This window comes from Poecilia mexicana, unplaced genomic scaffold, assembly GCF_051168715.1.
Source record: "Poecilia mexicana isolate PSO_F unplaced genomic scaffold, ASM5116871v1 scaffold_7, whole genome shotgun sequence".
NCBI lineage: Eukaryota > Metazoa > Chordata > Actinopteri > Cyprinodontiformes > Poeciliidae > Poecilia > Poecilia mexicana.
This window is the reverse complement of record NW_028263376.1, coordinates 15,515,398-15,534,405: the sequence shown is the minus strand read 5'-3', so window position 1 is coordinate 15,534,405 and position 19,008 is coordinate 15,515,398. Positions and strand designations below refer to the sequence as shown.

The 19,008-nt window shown below is 37.4% G+C and overlaps 1 protein-coding gene across 1 annotated transcript in view; it reads right to left on the bottom strand.

Moving 5' to 3' along the window:
* Positions 1 to 19,008, bottom strand: part of syt6a (synaptotagmin VIa) — an 84,112-nt gene that overhangs the window by 12,526 nt on the left and 52,578 nt on the right. The window contains exons 2-3 of the mRNA XM_015004651.2: positions 6,860 to 7,250; positions 3,315 to 3,876 (exon numbers count right to left, since the gene is read on the bottom strand). Of these exons, the coding sequence (XP_014860137.2) occupies positions 3,315 to 3,876; positions 6,860 to 7,250 (953 nt within the window). The remainder of the gene's footprint in view (positions 1 to 3,314; positions 3,877 to 6,859; positions 7,251 to 19,008) is intronic.

Genomic DNA, 19,008 nt, shown 5'->3' with positions numbered 1-19,008 from the left:
TGAAGAAGTTCAACAGCGGGAGCGAGGGGACCTGTCAGATAATGGCACCCTGTGGAGGTGATAAAATGACAAGGGCTCCGAGGCGCCTAATGTGCTGCCAACAAGTAAACATGTCATTCTTGAAAACGGCCTCTGGAAATTGTTACGAAGCCACAAAACTTACTTTAAAAGTTATGAGTGTAACACACGGCCTCCCCTCACCCTGCAATCTTATTGGCACCTCCGATAAAAATCTACAAAAAGCTTTTATTTGCAGCCACATAATCCCAGACTGATTTTTTATTTTTGTTAAATCCAATCAAATCATTAAAACAATTAAAACGGCTGTCTGTTTGGGACACGCAGAACACAAAGTCTTTTCAGCCCCACCATCACAAAAGCAAAGGTGGAGTTTGCTAGATGCTTCTGATTGTGTGCCTGACGAAAAACAGAGGATGAATATTTCCATTCAATTTCTCCTCCAAAGGCCCTGGAAGGCTGGTTAGAGTGAAAGGTTTCTAACAAATTATATACCAGGATATAGTCTGGTGATCTCTGCCAGATAAACTGAAAATAGCTCCTCACTGGGACTTTCAGAAGAATAAAATTACCAGAAAAAACACCAAATCAACCCTTTTCCATGGGCATAGCTGGCTCCAGACCTAAAGCTGCATGCCCCAATAATGTGCAATAAAACACAGGTTACCACATAGTTAGCAAAAGTGTATTGGTCAAGGTTTAAATATCAGGTGTGTAAATACATTGGCATCAGGGTTTTGGAAAAACAATTACCGTGAATCTCTGGTATCAGTTGCTTCTAACTGCCTATTTTAAAATTTCAAACACCAAATGTACATTAATATGCTGTAATTTTCCCACTGGAACCCATCTACACTTCCTCATCTCCTTGAGGAGATGCATAGTGCTAGCTGAGCATCAAAATACGACTGTGCATCGAGTGTAAATTTAAAGATTAGCAGCAAAATTGCAAATGGTAATGGATGGATGAAATACAAACTATAACAGCCTTGAAATTAGAGAAAATACTAACAGATTTTATAATCCTTTCAAGAGGCGCAATAACCCAAAAACCCTGTACTTTTCTGCTTAGCTTTATCAAAATGACTGGCAGTGATAACGAGTTGGGCAAATGAAAGGAAGGAATGTAACCCTATTTAAAGAAACTACAGTCCGAAAATAAATTAAATATGCAGATACATTTGATAAATGTACCTTTTTGACTTTCGTGTAAAACTCAAGGTTCTGAGAAATATAGATGTGCAGCTGAAGAGCATTTGTGTGTAGAAATTACTAATCAGATAGCTCTGTTAGTTAATAAGCAGCTCTTAGAGGCAGCTTAAATATTATCTTATCTGGTTGAGAAAAACCACCCATTCATCATTTACACCTCTTTGTCCTTGCAGGGTTGTGAGGGGCTGGTATCTCAAGCAGTCGTTTGGCAATCTATTACAGGCAACACAGAGACACACAGCCATGTACACACATGTCTAAGGCAGTGTTTTTCAACCTATTTTGGGCCAAGGTACACTGTTTTAATTGAAAAAAATCACGAGGCACACCACCAACCAAAAATGTAAACAAAGATACTCTGTAGCCGCCTATATTATATATATAGTCATTCTTATCAAAGTGTCTTAAATAGGAATCAAATAAACACAAAAATGTATTTTTATCACATTTTACATTTCTTATTTCAAATTGCATGTAACATGTCCACTTCAAAAATACACCTGAACAGTGCCACAACAATGTGGTGTTAAATTTAAAGAAGTTGTAGGAAACTTCAAAGTGTTTTACAAACTAATCCACAAGCATTCTTATAGCCAGAATACAGAAAATAATTCTTATTCTGAAAGAAGCAATAATATTTGGGAAAGATTTCACTGTTACAATATGAAGATTTGCATGTACAAAATGTCAATATCTGTATATTTTACCCACCAAGTATGAAACCTGTGCATATTTGGATATGAGTTTGAAAACATTTCTCCGTCGTGCCTGCTGCTAGCATGTGGTTGTTCTAAATGAAAATTAACGCGTTCTTCTTTGATTTATAATTTTGACTTCTAATGATTCACTTCCTGCTAGAGAGCCCCCTGGTGGTTGAAGAAAAATACACAGAAAAGCCACACCGGGCTACAATCTGCATGGTTCAAAGTTTAGGAAAAAAGTAGCAGCTTATAGTCCGGAAAATACGGTATCATAGGTGAAATTGAATAATTTCCACGGCACACCTGACGATCACTCACGGCACACTAGTGTGCCGCGGAACAGTGGTTGAAAAACATTGGTCTAAGGGACATTTAGTAAAGTTGATTAATCTAACATTCAAGATGTTGAACAGTGAGAATAAGCTGGAGTACCCAAAAAGAACTTCAACGCTCCAAACAGGAAAGATCCTAAACTGGGTCTACCTGGCACTTACTACCAACTGTGCCACCATGCAACACAGAAGAAAAAATAATATTTTGAAAAATCGAGGATTAATTGTTATCTGAATACCCAAAAGGGATATCTGCAATGTTAATCTGTGTCTTATAGTAGTACCAAATGTAAGTAATACAATAATTACAATACATTTTTCCTCAGTTTACGTAGAGCACCTTGAACTGTTCCCCATTTTGCCATACTACAGCAGCAAACCTGATTTTACTTAAAGTTGATCTATTATGTTAACTTGAACAAGTCAGGATCAGTCTATGGGCTATACAAAACATTTTCATTAATTTTTTTTTTTTTTTTTCTGCAGAAAATCAGTCCTAGACAATTTTATCTCCTTCCAGTACTGTTTTAGGTCTTCCTGTCAATTTAAATCCAAATAACCTGCTGCTGGCCACGCCCTGCGACTCAATGTTTATACTTGCATGTGAAAATGGCTGCAAGCAGATGCACAATTATTCATTGGTGCATCTTTGAAAAGTCGAAGTGGAGCCTTCTGCACAACCAACAAGAATTCAGCAATTGGTTTCTGGATGGTAAGTCACCAACAAAACTCTGTACAGAGCATAAAACAGTAAAACCAGCTGACCAAACATCGTGGAGATCTGCTTCGGTTGGGTTTAGCTGGGATTACTAGGTCACAGCGCAGTGCCCTTCAAGTGTGACTTAACAATCGGGAGATTTTTGAAACAGACACCAAAAAACATTAACTTATTGTCAAAAAGCAGCCAAATAGAAGTATAAAACCATGCAAAATGTCAACTTTCCATTTTCTAGCCATCAATCAAACGTCTATTTGTGTATAAGTGATTATAGACAATGGATGAATAGATTGATGGACCTAAAGTATGAAAAAGAACAAAGCCAATTCTTACACTTGTAGCATACTGGATGTCCCTCCATATGTTCGTCTCCCTCGACAGGTCCGACATCTCGAACAAATTCTCCAGCACCACTTCCCCGATCATATCATGCCGGGAAAATCGGTCAAAGTCAAAGACGCTCATGTGTAGCTTCCTGACGGGGAGCTCGTCATAAGGCACAGGAAACTGGAAGCTTTCGCTGAACGTGGGATTGAGCGTCTTCCGGTGGACGCGCGTCTGGAACTTCTTGCGGTCAGGCAGCAGGTAGACCTTCACATAAGGGTCAGAGGTGCCACACAAGTCCTTGGCAGGTAGGTCAACGGCCCTGAGAATATTGACAAGCAACGCCTCATTTTCGTAGTCATACTTGAGCGAGAAGTTAATCCTGCCACAGTTTTTTTCGCCGCCATTCTTGGACGATTCCTCTGACTCCGAGGCCTTCTGCTGGTAGAGCTCTGGCTGGATGCGACCAAGGCTGGTTGGCTTTTCTTCCCTGTCCACCACGTAGTCGTTTCCCAGATCTAAGCTGCCCACCTGCATCTGCCTGGGGAGGTGTCTTTTGAACGAATTGTGCCTGAAGAGACAGAAATGATTAGATGGCGTTTGTGTTAAACAGCTGCAGTGAGAATGCAGGGAATAACTGTGGGATTTGTTTAATTAACAGGCACAGACCCACTCTTGTTGACAAAGGGCAGAGGATTGTTTTTCACTCTTAGCAACAGACTCTAACAATCCTGCCGGCACATGTATCTCTGATAAAAAGAAAATCTAAATATGCCTAGCAATTACACACAACATAACCATGGTTCTTGACTTTAATCACAAACAGAAAGGATTTTAATGTACTTTTTCTACCAAGATGTTATGGTTGTTAGGTAAGACGCTCTATTCAAATTTCTTGTGTTGGTTTCGCCTTTATTTAAAGCTTAAAGGTTTGAAACACAGTGCTGGTCAGAAGCTCCTTCACTGACATGAACGTAACATTTACGATGGGCTTTTTATATGCATTTGAATTCTTCTGTTTTTGGTGTGGTATACAACAAATAAGTTTAATGAATAATAAAATTCAGATCCAATCAGGCTCAAAATGATCAATACAGCTTCGAATATATACAAAAACGCCCACTGATATTATGTTGCATGTCTTTATCAAATATTTTTATGGATATTAAGTTAATAGAAATAACTCTGGTTTGATATTTGACCATGCTCATCAAAAATAAAAGAGCTTATTTAAAGTGGTTGGTTTCCTGGGAGGTTGAAGTTGTGACCATTTCAGAAGCTTAATGTTAGCCTGCTTCTAAAAGTCTGTTTGAGATCATTGATGTGTTTGAACATCCAACTGTGTTGAAAGCTTTGACTCATCTCACCCAAAGTGTCAGCCTCAGCTAAAAGGAAATTGGTTGGGATGTTGAAGAGCAACCTGGGAACAACCAAAGCTCAACCCTATCGTAAACTGGAAGATGCTGGAACTGTCCGCAGTGAGATGAGCTTAACTTCTACGAGAAAAGGAAGTTAAGCTCTTTAACTGCAAGGTGGACCAAAGTTGGACTTTCTAGGCAAATGAACTAGAGCTTGATTAAAGCAGATTAAACAGAGCAGGTGTGAATGAGCCCTGTTCGTCTTTTTATGTATTTTAAAGCCTTTTTGAGAGATGGCTATCCCATTTCCAATCAGAAACAAACTTCTTCAATGAATGAAAAATAATTGTGTTTGTGTTAAACAGATCATAAACAGTTTAGACAGTTCATAATATATTGATATTTGTCATGTGAAACCATTTGGAAGAATAGTGTAACTGTGTCTGGTGGAATTTTATGTATTTTGTTTTTAAAAGCATAGCTTTAATTTTGATTATTCACCACAATATCAAAACTCATGAAGCAATGAGTCAGGCTGTGACCAAGCTCAGTAGTTAAATGAAATGGGTCTGTGTGTCATGTCCTATCTGTGCTCCGGGTAAGTTGAAAGTCGTGGATTACTAACTGAATTAACTGATGATGATGAAACAAAAAAAAGTAAAGTGCGAATTAAATGAAAATTTGTTACCAACATATAATAGAATTTGTTCAATTTGTCCAATCATTGTAACGACAAAGATTTTATTAGAAACTGTTATTTTTAACACAATTCATGAAAATGCTCAAAAATTAAGGGTGAGATTTCTTTTTTTTTCCTTTTTTCTTTTTTTTACATTTTTCAGTATGAGGTTATGCAGCTTTAATAAAGGTTAAATTTATTTCAAGGATTTTGACACATATTCACCCAGGGTGCTAAGACTGGAAGGTGCAATAAAACAGGCTTAAAAAAACTGATATTGGCTTCTTAGTCTGCTCCAAATATGCTGCAAAGTGCTTCTGGTGCAGCATATGTTTGTGTACTCTGTTTCATTAATTAGTTTGAGGACTCATATCAGCTTTACGAGAATGACCCACAGAGAGTTGCGGCTGAATTATGTTTGACAACCACAATGTATATTAAGTTAATCTCTGCAGAACCAACTTGCTTTGAAAATGTAATTCTCTCATATTAGTTATACGGCGACTGTTCCGTGAAAATGTGCTGCAGCTTGAGGTTGCTTCTAATTTGCATTATTTATATTTACTAACTCTGCAAAACCATAAAATCTTACCAAGTACTTTGGTCTTGTTTCTAGAGAAAATATATTTGTACACTTAACATAAGACAAAGTTAACTTACAAGTACAGCAATTTTTCAATAAGATGTACGAGCTTGTTTTAAGTAAATAATTCCTTACTATGATCTCTTGATGAAAAAGTCCTAGTTCCGTTAGCAGATCATTTCAGTATGAAAATACATTTTTCCATGCTATAAATGAACTAATCTGCCAAAGGAGCTTGTACTTTTTCATCAATATTGAAATATTCTTTCTCTCTTCTCTCCTATAGCTTGCTGAAAAGTTGCTTGTAAAATAATTTTGCTTGTTTCAAGAGTAAAAATAAATTAAGACTAGACACTAGACCAAAAATATGTAAGATTTTGTGTTTTTGTAGTGAATGGAGCGTCTACAATTCATGTTGTAAAAAGTCTGCATTGCAAAAACACAAAACCGTACTATGTACTTTTAGTCTGGTTTCTTGTGCAAATATCTTAGTACACCTGAAATAAGATAAAACTAACTTACAAGTAACTTTTCATCAAGAAATATGAGCTTGTTGTAAGTTAATAATACTTTAATATTGAGGAAAAAGCACTAGTTGTCAGTGAAATAAACAAACAGTGGAACGATATTTTTAGTCTAATTCTAGTTCCACTGGCAGATTATTTTACTTAGAAGTAGTACTTTTTCATCAGTATGAAGTAATTATTGAGTTAAAACAAGCTTTGCTGAAAAGTTAGCTTTGTCTTGTTCAAAGTGTACTAAGATATTTGCTCTATAAACTAGACCAAAAATACTTGATAAGATTTTGTGTTTTTGCAGTGTGCATTCACAGCCAGCATGCAACCCCAGACATATTTTTATATGAACAAACCATACCTGACAGTTTTATATGCAGCGAGGTCTGCCTTTGCATGCGTGTGTGTGTGACACTAACCGTGTGGAGGAGGCCGGCTCAGTGGTTTGCCTCTGCATGCGCTGTGTGCGGCGCAGGAAGTGCTCCCTCATGGAGAGCTGCACATCGGCGGGGATGTCGGGGGAAGTATGGCTTATCTTCACGGCCGCCTCCAGGAAGCCCATCGAACCCACGGGGTCTTTCACCTTCTCTGTCGCCATGGTGATCGCTTGCTGCTGGGGACTGGCCAGAGGGAGGGGTGGCTGGAGCGGGCAGTGCTGCGGGCCACAGGCCGGGCTGAGAGACGGGCTTGGGAACTGGGCCTTGCTCCGCCAAGGCACCCAGCAGAGCTTCCAGGAGACTAACGTGAGAAGGCCCAGCAGAGCGAGGCCGCAAACAAGAAACACAGCGAGCACAAGGCCAAAAGTAGCTTCTGGTGGTGAGCCGCAGGGACCAGAAGCAGAGGATCACACAATATGGACAAACAGATGGTGATTACAAGGGTGAGAGAGGACACACACAGAGAGAAAGAAAGAGACTATTAGAACATGGTTTCTGATACAGTCTGCTGCTGCATCAGTGGTTTCTATATAACACCGAGAGCATTGTGTAAGTACAGTGTGCGACGTGCTTCATAAATATTTAAAACAAACCACCATTAGTCAGTTCAGCCAAGGGATGCGCAAAGTAAACATAATTTAAATCCAAGCGTAGCTGGCTCCTAGTTTCCACCATGTTATTGGCTGTGAATATGTTATTCCAAATGTGGCAAATTATTAATAAAAACAAACAAATTCAGCATTTGCATTAAAACAACCAAAGCGACAAGGATACCAGAAATATCTCTGGTATTTTTAGCAATCAGGCACAAACAAAATGAATGCACAGTCAAGCCCGTTTATTTTCTTCTCTATGAAAATCCTTTACATGAGCAACACACACAGAGCTGGACATTCACCAAGAAGGCTGTCAAGCACCCTGCAGGGATTCGCAATGAGCGAAGGACAAAATCCACAGGGAAGTGTACTCAGTCTACAAGTGCAGCCTTTTTCCCTTTAAATAAATATTATACTCAGCACCTGTGGCTTAGAGCGTCTTCTGCTCTTCACAGGGGATTTAGACTCTGCTGTCAAAAATTTGCTTCAGTGTTCCGTTTTGATTGTTCAGTTGCATCTACAATTACATGCAGAGGAGAGTTTTAGTGGCCACTCAGAGGATGCTTGAACTCCTCTTCTTCACAGAATGCACCAGGGAAAGAGCAAAAGGCTCCACAAAGGCATGTGGGAATGGCTTTGACTCGACCTTTTCTCACCAAAACTCAAATATGAGCACTGACATGAGCAGAAACCTGCTGCTGGTGTTCTTCCAGGTTACATCATGAGCTTAGTTTACAACAGTGCAGGATAGGTCTTGGCTAGAATTACATAAACAGCGGAAATAGAGGATAATTTTGCCATTATTGGAAGAATAAACCAATACACACAAATATTTCTGCAGATTTATATCATAGTTTTAAGATAATTAAACAAACAAAAAACTATTATTACTCATGCTAGAATGAAACAGGACTTTGAAATTGAGTCAAAGCATACTTTTTTAAGCTTCTTTAATTATTACTAAGTAAAGCAATATTCCTTTAAATTTAAAATTTTTACAACTATACCTGATTTTTATATTTCACTTATTAGTACCAGTATCACTCATTTCCATTCCTTAGTTTCCTCATGTCACTAAAAAGCTTAAAAAGAAAATAACTTGTTTAATTTTGGTCACGTTTATTGCGCAATCTAGCTCACAATTAAGATTATTTACCGAGCTTATCAGTCAAATTACATGTAGCCTGTCCATTGCCCACTTTCGCTTCCCTGAACGACATGTAGTTGTAACTCTGACCACTAGATAAAATAGTATCCTCAGAACAATTGGCGGCTGCACAGTGGCGCAGTTGGTAGAGCTGTTGCCTTGCAGCAAGAAGGTCCTGGGTTCGATTCCTGGCCCCGGTCTTTCTGCATGGAGTTTGCATGGTTGTTTGTCTCTGTGTTGCCCTGCAACAGACTGGCAACCTGTCCAGGGTGTACCCCGCCTCTCGCCCGGAACGATAGGTGGAGATAGGCACCAGCAACCTTCCCGACCCCACTGAGGGACAAGGGTGTAAAGAAAATGGATGGATGGAGAACGATTGGCATGCGTTTCAACCAACATTTGTGGTGTTCATGTGCTATATTCACAACAAAATGGATATGAGGCTAATTAGCATCATTCGTCCTTAAGGGGCTGAACTGCAGGAAGAGCATGACGGAATAGGTTTGTTGAAACAATCAAACCTCAATACACCTTGATATGAGTAACTGCCCCATGCATTTAAAGATTACGCTGGTGATCAAAAGACAATTGTAGAAAATGATAAGCCAAATATGGTGCTCCACGTAAATAAATTGTCTGCACTGTTATCTTGTACAACAATTTAGAATACAATTAATATATTTAATATGTTTTGGAAGAGATGCTTCCAAAATATATTAACATATTAACATATTGCTACAAAGCAAACTGACATTTGGATAGATTTGCAATGTTTGTATTTAACCGGATGTTAAAAATGAATACTGACTGAAATGAATAGACTGAATGTAACTTGATTTAGATGAGCTTTTTTTAAATGCCTCACCTAAATAAAATTAATTTAAATTAAACTGAATTCAAATGGATAAGTGAAAATTTTCCTAGATGAGGAGCAGATCTTGTAAATACATAAATCTATAACATTCATCCTGAAACTATTACATAAATGTAGTGGAAGTAGAGCTTTATTTCCCTCTGATTATCCAGTGAAACTCATGAGAGTAAAAATACTAAAGAACATAATTTTGATTAATTTAAAAAGGGAACTCATTTAATATGTCAATGGGCTACTTTTTAAGCTTCCTATCACAATGTGCCCAAATTTATGGGATTCATTACAAGGAACTTGAACTAATTGGAAAGTCCTTTAAGGAAACTTTTTGGCTTAGCCATGCAACGGACTGGATTTCGAGTCTCAGGGATTTATCCCTGAGGAGGATTTCTCAGCTGTCCGCGGCCCTGGCCTCCACGTCATGTGAAATTTCACACGGCTCTCCACAGAGCTTCATCCGGACTGGACTGTCGCTTGCAGTCTTCATCCTTGGTCACAGCAAATCGAAGCTGATCTCAGACTGTGCTCTCAGACACGCTGCCATACGTCTCAGTCTTTCACTACAAAAATGTGTTGACGGGATGGGAATTCAAGTTGAGCATGTAATTCTTTCTAGTTTTAATGGGTTTCCACATCTTTGACATTGAACGGTGTATGACAGACACAAACAGAAAAACAGCCCAAGCCTGATTTATGGTAAGGCGTTCTGAACTTCAGTCATGCTGGATTCATTAATGCATTTTGTCACACCTGCTGTGCTTCATGCTTACATTTGAAACATTTGCACTTCTTCAAGCCGACATGATCAAAGCATTGTAAATTTGCTGTTAACTTTAGAAGCCCCTGCTTGCACAGGATGTACAAACAGCCTTGACTTGATTATTGTGTTACAGAACAAACACAGCGATTTTCATGCATGTTTGCTGTGATTGCCCAGATTCATGGAAATGCAGCCGTGCGTCAGACACAGTGGCATTCCAGGTCCCATTGTATGAGAATGAATCATTTGAGTGTGTTCACATTTGAATGCATCTGAGCCTGAACTTTGATGCTGCAGCTCGAGAGCTGACAGTGATAATAACAGTCTTTTCACTGGTCCCTCTCCTCTCACGCAATAACTCGGGCTGAACCTCACAGTGTGAAAATAACTGGCACCAAAAAAACATGACTGTGTGAGCAGACTCCCAGACATGTGATCTTAATACGCTTGTGATTGTTTACCAGGCACATTGACCTTGACATATTCATCTTTGAATGAGCAGCTTCCAGAAGATGAAAAGACTGTTTATATCATTGTCTTTTTGCTGATAGCAACAAAATTTCTCATGAAAAATAAAAAAGGCAGATAAAATAAAATGTCAAGGATTTTTTTTCATCGCATTTTGTCGCATTACAACCACAAACCTCAATATGATTTAGTCACATTTTATGTGGCAAAATAAAGAAGCTGATAATTGTCAATTTAACTGAAAAGAATAAATAGTTTCAACATAATTTCTATGAACAAAAACCTGAAGTATGGCATGCTTTTGTATTCAGTCTATCCTACTCTAATACAATTAACTCTAGTAAAACTAACAGCATCATGAACACCAGGAAAAAGAGCAGGAAAGACAGACCGATTGCACATAAAATGAGTAAAATAAGTATCGAACAATACATGTGACTACAGTTCCACCATACAAGGGCTGTCTTGAATCTGTTATGACCAACACATACGTTTGTACAAAGTATTAAATAAATATCAGTAAGTGTGTTCAATTCTTTTCCTCCTGTGCCACTTCACATTATTACACATGAGTTAGTTTCTTTAATTATTTGTTTTGGTTTCTTTCTGTGTACGGAGTACATGGAACGTTACCAACACCTGGTGAAAATTTTATGTCATTGGTCCCCTTGGAAATATGTTTACTAAGAAAAACTGTGATGTGTTCAATACTTATTTTACCCACAAGAACATAAAACACAAAAAATACGATGTATCATTCTTCAGTGTGCACTACTTTGTGTTGATTTATGTTATGCAAGCTGAATAAAATACATTTTGTGGTTGTATTGTGAAAAAACATGAATCAATTCAAAGGGTACAAATACTTTTGCCAAGCACCATTGTCAAAACTGAAAGCAATCATTTTCTGGTTGCTTCAGACAAACCATGCCCATCCTGTTGGGGAATCAGAACTCCCCAACAGAACCAGATTTGCTCCAGCTGGACGACACACCTTCCAAACCTGCCCACTAAAGCTGGCTGGACACATGCATGTCCTCCCATAGAGTGAAAAATACATCCCAGCTTGAGGAAACATCTGCAAGGCACCATCTCACATGCAAGAAAGCTGTTGCCAGAAACCCTGAGGTAGATCTCCTTGCCACAAAAAAAAACAATTCTGCTGCCTATCACACAAAAAATGTAGAATTGTAGAAGGTGTAGACTCCAGTTTGATGGAAAAATGTGTTATTTTCTTTGCTACGTGATGAAGTCAAGGCCTTTTTTTGTAGTTTTCCGAACATAACATTATCAGGTGCAGAGTGCTGATTGGCCACCATGACCTGCTGATGGAAATAGTAGCAACTTCACAGCATACAAATGATTCTGAAATCATTTGAGACTCACAGGCAATGATAAAAATTCTGCATTTCTCATTTGTGCTCACAGATGACTGATGACTGAATGATGATGTTTATTAACTGTGCGTATTTAGTGGATATCTTTCTCCCAGCTGACCAGAGGTAAGCTCATTAGCACACAGTCATTATGGTCATCCTGAAAGATATTCAGATATTCACAAACACATTTATTGGAATAAAACCTAAAATCCTGTTCACAAGTGTGTCTCATTGGATTACCCACCCTCACAGGGAAATTTTAAGTCTCAGTCACCACAGCTTAACACGTGCTGTGATGATGAACCACTGATCTCTTGCCAGATTGGAGTTTTTCCATCACACCCAGAAGAGAAAACGCCTGCTCCTCTCTTTAGCTTGCCATCAGCTCTTCAGCATCTGCCGGTTGCTGTGCAAACTTTGGCCCTAAACTCTGCAGCTGTTCTTTCTCCAAAACCCTGATATTTAGAGAAGAAAGGTGGTGCAACATATTTAGTTGCTCCAGGTAAAGCTTCATAAAAAGAAATGCAGTATGTTGATGATGAACAAAACAAAAAAGAAGAGTGTGATCTGCAAAGTGTGCTTGGCCCACCAAAAAACACCAGAGAATGTTTAAGTCTCCAAACATCTCATGAACTTCAATAATAGAGTAAATAGTAAATAGATGTTGAGGGAGTTCAACTCAGAAAAAAGTAGAAAAAACAAATGATAAAAATTTGGAAAACAGGGGTTCTGCATGGTGTAAAGGATATACAGAGGCCAGTCCTTACCCTCCTCCTCTCTCCACCAATTTCCTGTTTGGTAACTGTCAATAAAGGGTTTAATGCCAAAAATGTTTGGAAAATTAAGCACTTAAGCTCCTGGTTTGCTTTCAGTAATTATTAGAACCACCTGTTACCCAGCTGGACCTGGTTTCTTGTTCTACATGGTTTGACTTCATGCTTTTCTAGTTTATCTTAAATTTCTCCCCACACATCTGGTTCTAGTTTCGATTTTCCGTCATTCCTTGTCAGACCTTCTTTCTAGTTCCTTGTGGTTGCTTCTGGTTGTTGTCTGTGCATCATGTTTCGTTTTTTCTTCGAAATTCTGCCTTGGGTGTGCTTCAGTTTTGATAAATAACATATCTCCTTCCTCTCAAACCTTACCTGCATTGTGTAACTTTCTTTTATGTCAAGTACTTTCCAATGCCTTTCTGGAAAGTACTTAATATTTAAGCAATGTGAGGTTGGAACCCAATTGGACCTGTATGTTTAGTTGTAATCCTGCTGAAAAATGCGTATTGAAGAAGTTGCCACTTCTAAAGCTGACAAACGGAGAAAAAGTAGAAGAAATTCTTGTCACTTTTTACATCACGCATTCCTCTCAGTAATTACAGCAGCTAAATCCTATCAGAAAAGGTGTAATGAGGTTAATGACATGATGCCTATCTTTGATTATACATTACATTAAGTATTTTCTGCTGTCATAAATGTAAAACATAGAGGCGATAGAGTTGAAATGCTGCTAATTTCTTCATCCTTTTCACTTTCTTCCTGTGTTGAGGAGAGAAGATGAACTAAATGCAGATAGCTAATGATGCAGTGAGTCACAGAGCGGGTGAGAGTGCTGGAGAAACGGAGCATGGTTGAAAAAGCCATTGTTCTTCCTCTCTAGACAGATAGGTAATGAAGCAGAGCCGTGTGAACATATTAGTACCTCCGGACCAAATCTCCCCCGACAGCACAAGCCTACACCGACCTCAGGGTTTAGCACTCTATTAATGATTACACCCATGCCATGGTGGAGTGGTTTATCTCAATCCTACAGTCAATCAAAAAGAAGAACCTTCAAACCGTCACCAAGGATTTATCAGTGTCACTATAAAGCTTCCCAGCTTGGTTCTAGGTTGCATGGAATGGAAGTGGAGGATTAGGGAAGTACTACAGCGTATTAGTGCCATTGTAGATAAAAACACAAAAAAAATATTGGTGAGGGAGGAAAAAAATTCAACAACAAAGTATTGGGGCCACACTAAGAAAATTTTAAAAGTAAATTATGAGAATGCAGTCATGATACTACAACTTTATTCTCATACAACTTTATTCTTGTAATATAAGTTAATTATCATAATACTATGGCTTTATTGCTGTAATATTATAGCTATTTTATCATAAGAGTCTATTCTCATAATATTGTGACTTTATTCTCATTATTATTATTATTATTATTATTATTTATTTATTTTTTTATCTTTTCTTAGTTTGGCCCTAATACTCCGTTGCAAAAATTGTGCCAAAAAAACTCAGAAAGTTCTAGACTAATTTAACATATTTCCAAGTAAAAATGTGGATATTATGCAACGTCAAAAAGTCAAAAACTTACAAAAAAGGTAAATTTTCCATAATCACAAGCATGAATTTATAATATTAACTTAGAATATTCTGAAATTATGAAATCAAAAAGTTGTCAGAAAAATGTTTACTGACGTTATGAAGAAAAACATTTGCGACAAAAAAAGACAGAAGTCCCCTGAGCTTTAAGTGATAAATTTAAGGGGCTCTATTGGTTGAACAGGTTATAAGTCTATAGGTCTTTCACCCTGGGTCCGAACAGAACACTGGGTACAATACCTGCTTGAAAAGCAAAGGAGTTCTGCTCGGGTTGCTAGGTGACTCAGCTGTGGTTGCTAGGTAACGGGGCAGTGCCTCGCAGTGGTGACATAATAATCGGGAGGTTTTTGAAACAGTTTGTTTCCAGACACCAAAAAAAACATTAACTTATTGGCAGAAAAGAAAAACAGCGTTTTCTAATACTTGGATTATTTTTAGAAGCTGTAGTGCTACGAAGGTTTCCACTGTGTGTATTAATGCACATTAAATTATATCTGGTGTTTGAATTATTAAAACAGGTTTTCAGTTATCATAGCCATTGGATTACCATTTGAGTTTTTAGAGGGGGTCTCGAGTATATGTGGATTTCAGTTATTTTTATTTGCGTTGTATTGGGAAAAAAAGAGACGAGAAAACATTTTATTTAAACTACCTGTGGATTATTACCACAATCCATTATCATATTTAAATGACAAGGGAATCAATGTAATATGCAATGTTTAAGTATGTGGCAACAAAATAATTTGTTTACAGGTAACTAACTGAGACAGGAGGCAGACAAAATGACAGCGACTGCAACTGGATCCAGAGCTGCTTCCCTTGTACAGCCCTTTGAGTCAAAGAGCTTCATAAATAAATGCATTATTATGAAATATATCCAGAACAGCGCTAGTGCCCTGTGGCAGGCAACTTGTGGCCACACATTGCTCAGGTTTCATCCAGAGGTAGAATTTCTGAATCTTATCAGGCATTTCTGATGACACGAACATTTAATTAAGATTTGTTTTGAAGTCTGAGTGAAAACTACATCCTTTGCTTTTTTTAAAAAATCATGTTTTTTCAGATCTCACCTGGTTTCCATAGTAACATAGTCATTATAGCCAGGGAGTGTTCACTCTATTTGCTGTGATGAATTGAATTGTCTGTGGCAGGAATATTCCATCCCATTATAGATAACGCTCAGATAATAGAAACACACAAAGAGTGAGGTTTTTTTTTTTTACACATTTTGATTAGGACTCAAATTGGGTTCTGGTCAATAATCTCAAATGTGGTAAATAAACTAATCAGTCATTGCAATTGGAAACATTTCTGTGTATTGACCTCAATTTTTTGTAATTTTCAGTTAACCTTTGCAGCACCTATAGTTAAAAAGGTCATATTGGTGTAAATAATTGCTTAAGGTGGACAATTAGGGTGAACTTTGCTGTAAATGGCAGGCAGCAGTAATGACTTTATGTAATGAGTCCACTATTAAAACAGACCACAGCTTTCACTGTAAAGAAAAAAAGTCTTGTTGATCCCAAAAAAGTAAAACAACATTCATTGCAGTTTTACAGTAGTTGCTGGTTACCACAAAAATAATTAACATTAACAAAAACGGTCCTCAATGACTGACACAACTGAAATTATGACATAGGATAAACATAGACACATAAAGAAAAGCACAACAGTCCTACAGGCCAAAATGTTATGTTCAAGTCCAGATGTTCATTGTCTCTATGCAGTCCATTAAGCAGCCATTATAAAGTATTGACTGGGCTTTCAAAACTATGGAGTTGACAGATAATGCAGCTGACTATTCAAAGGGAGGCCATGTCATTTGCACACTGCAGCACACAAAGAAACACCCTGAATTATGTCTTTGTGGATTGTGGACAACGGTGCTCTCTGATAGGACCGGGTTCCAACGTAGTTTAGTTGCAGTAAAGATGAATGAGCATAAAACCTTTCAACAAATGTTTCAAATGGCTGTGATAATTGAAAATCATAAAAGCTAATCAAAATTCTGGTTTTAAAACAAAAACAAGGCCCATAAAGTCTGAAGCAAAAGCACGAAGGGTTTGACTGTAATATCAGTTCTCATGTTAAGAAAATCAAATTCATGTGGACTGGAGATGGTTCTAATGCCATTTTCAGAGAAGCTTACAATGACTTGAGAAGAGTCCACCTTACAAAACCTGCATGTATCAGATTTTTGCCACTTATGCATGTTAACTTACACCTCTGCAAATGAAGCATCTTACAAACATACTTATGTCAGAGCTGTAAGTTGTGGCTTTGCCGTTTTCCCAAAGGTCTTCAATAATACACCCTAATCTTGATGTTGTTACTTCAGCTGTTTTTGGATTTCTCTGTATCTGTCTTTTTTTTTCTTTCCAGAGCAATCATCAAAACCCATAATCCTTCAGATCCCTAAATCCCTCACCACCACCACCACATGCAAAGAGGGGTTTAGAGCCCAGCAAATCAGCCTGAGGTGAGACTGGGAATCTGCAAGTGGAGGGGAAAAACATACTCCCACACTTCTAATAAGGTGATAATATATATTACATCTCAATTTCTGAAGGCATTTATTGAAATAACCTTATTTCTATTACTTACTGAAAAGCCATTAGGTGAAAAATCTTAGAAATAAAAAGGTTTCAATTTCAAATGCAACATTGCTGACATAAAATATCTGGAGGATGCACCTTCAGTCCAAATTGAAACTGTGAACTTGTTTTATTACATTTTTTTCCAGCTCAATCTCTATCTGGCTTCAACCTGGAGTCCCAAGATATCCTGTAAGACTGCTGTTCAAATAGTTTAGCCTTGTCTTTTTGAGCAGCTGGTGCGTTTTCTGTCTGCGTTTTGCCAAAATATGCCACAGAGATGTCTTGTCCAGAAAGCTGTGACTGTGAAGATGTTCAAACTTGGCTCCAGAGTTAAAGGATGCATGCAGACAGACAGATTCTGTCCCTGGAATGCAAAACATCAAACATTTCCAAGGTGATTTTTTTTTTTTAGAACATTTCTGTTTTCTCTCTGTTTCAAGCTGGGTGCATTTTAGTATTTGGTTAATTTAAAGAAAAACTTCCACTATTGTTGTTGTATAAATGAGCAGATAATTTACATCTATCTGATTTTCTTGACTAATTAAATGGTAAATAAAATGTAGGCAGATGTCCATATAACCCTTATTGCTTAGTTTCAAATGGAAAACTGTTTGGTTTAGGAAAAAACACCCATAGATATCAAAACATAATTGTAGGCACCTGTGCAAAACAAGACATGCAATTTAAAAAAAAATCTCAAGAAGCAAAGAGCAAGAATTGAAACTTTTAAACAACCACTCCTTGCAGTTTTCTTTTTGGAAATTCATTGCTGAACAACACATCAGCTGTTGCATCGAAAAGGCCAAAAGTCTGCAACTCAACAATTGGACAAATTAAGTGGGGATTTGGTATTTCTCTTCTTTAAGGTCCCCAAGTGAGAACTTCTCACTCTGTCTCTAACTTTCACACCTCAAGGTTGATTTATTCACACTTCAGAATTAGACTCTTTATAAAAAGCAAGACCACCGCTGAGACCTAATCTATCTTCTTATCTATTTTAACCTGTCTCCTTAGCTGGTTTCTATGGTCTTTAGCTAAAAAGGAGATATATCCTTTTTGTTTCAGAAAATGATATATCTATTTTCTGAAACAATTTTCCTTAATTTAAAATTTTAATAAGGGCAAGAAAAGTTGGTTTGGGAACTTTGAAACTATGGAAAATAAACTATAGCTACCTTGGATTGCAGTGTTTTAAAAAAAATGGATATATGACAAAATATATACTAATAACCTGTAATGAGAAAACCATTATGTTGAACTTCAATGATTTTATTATTCTGTTAAAATGCATGTATTTGTGTAACAGGTGTTCTTAAAATGTGTGTTACTTTTACTTTAAAAAGTGCATTTGTAGTGCGATGTGGAATTTAACCATCAAGTGTGACAGGACAAAGAAAAATACTTTTACCATAGTATCACTATGTTACAACGAGCAAACTGTACATGTTATATTATACATACTTCATAAATGTGACAGGGCATAAATGTGCTTCAATTATTCTTTTGGAATGACATAAAACTGTGTCTGAAGACACTTCAACATATGGAAAAAGAAAAGAAACCGTGCGACAGCAGCATTAGCAGGAATAAGTGATCTAAATGCATTGTTTGTTCATCCGTATTCAGGCAGGATCTGTTTACTTCAGTCTCTCCCCACACACAAGGGACAGTCTGTCTTTTAGACTAGTGTGACGTAAAGTTTTACTTTATTTTTAAGCTGAGCAGTTTTCTAAGTAAACAAAAAACCTATGTAACAGAGATAACACTTACCATATCTGTGATTTTATTTAGAAATTTAGTATGAAAATAGTCTAAACTTGCTGTAAATGTGGTGGCTAAAATCAGTGCTCTTTACTCCTACATGGTTTTTGAATCTATTTTTATAGCTGCAAATATTAAGGGCAGTGAAAAAAATATATTTTTGAGGTAAATAAAATAGCTCAGGTC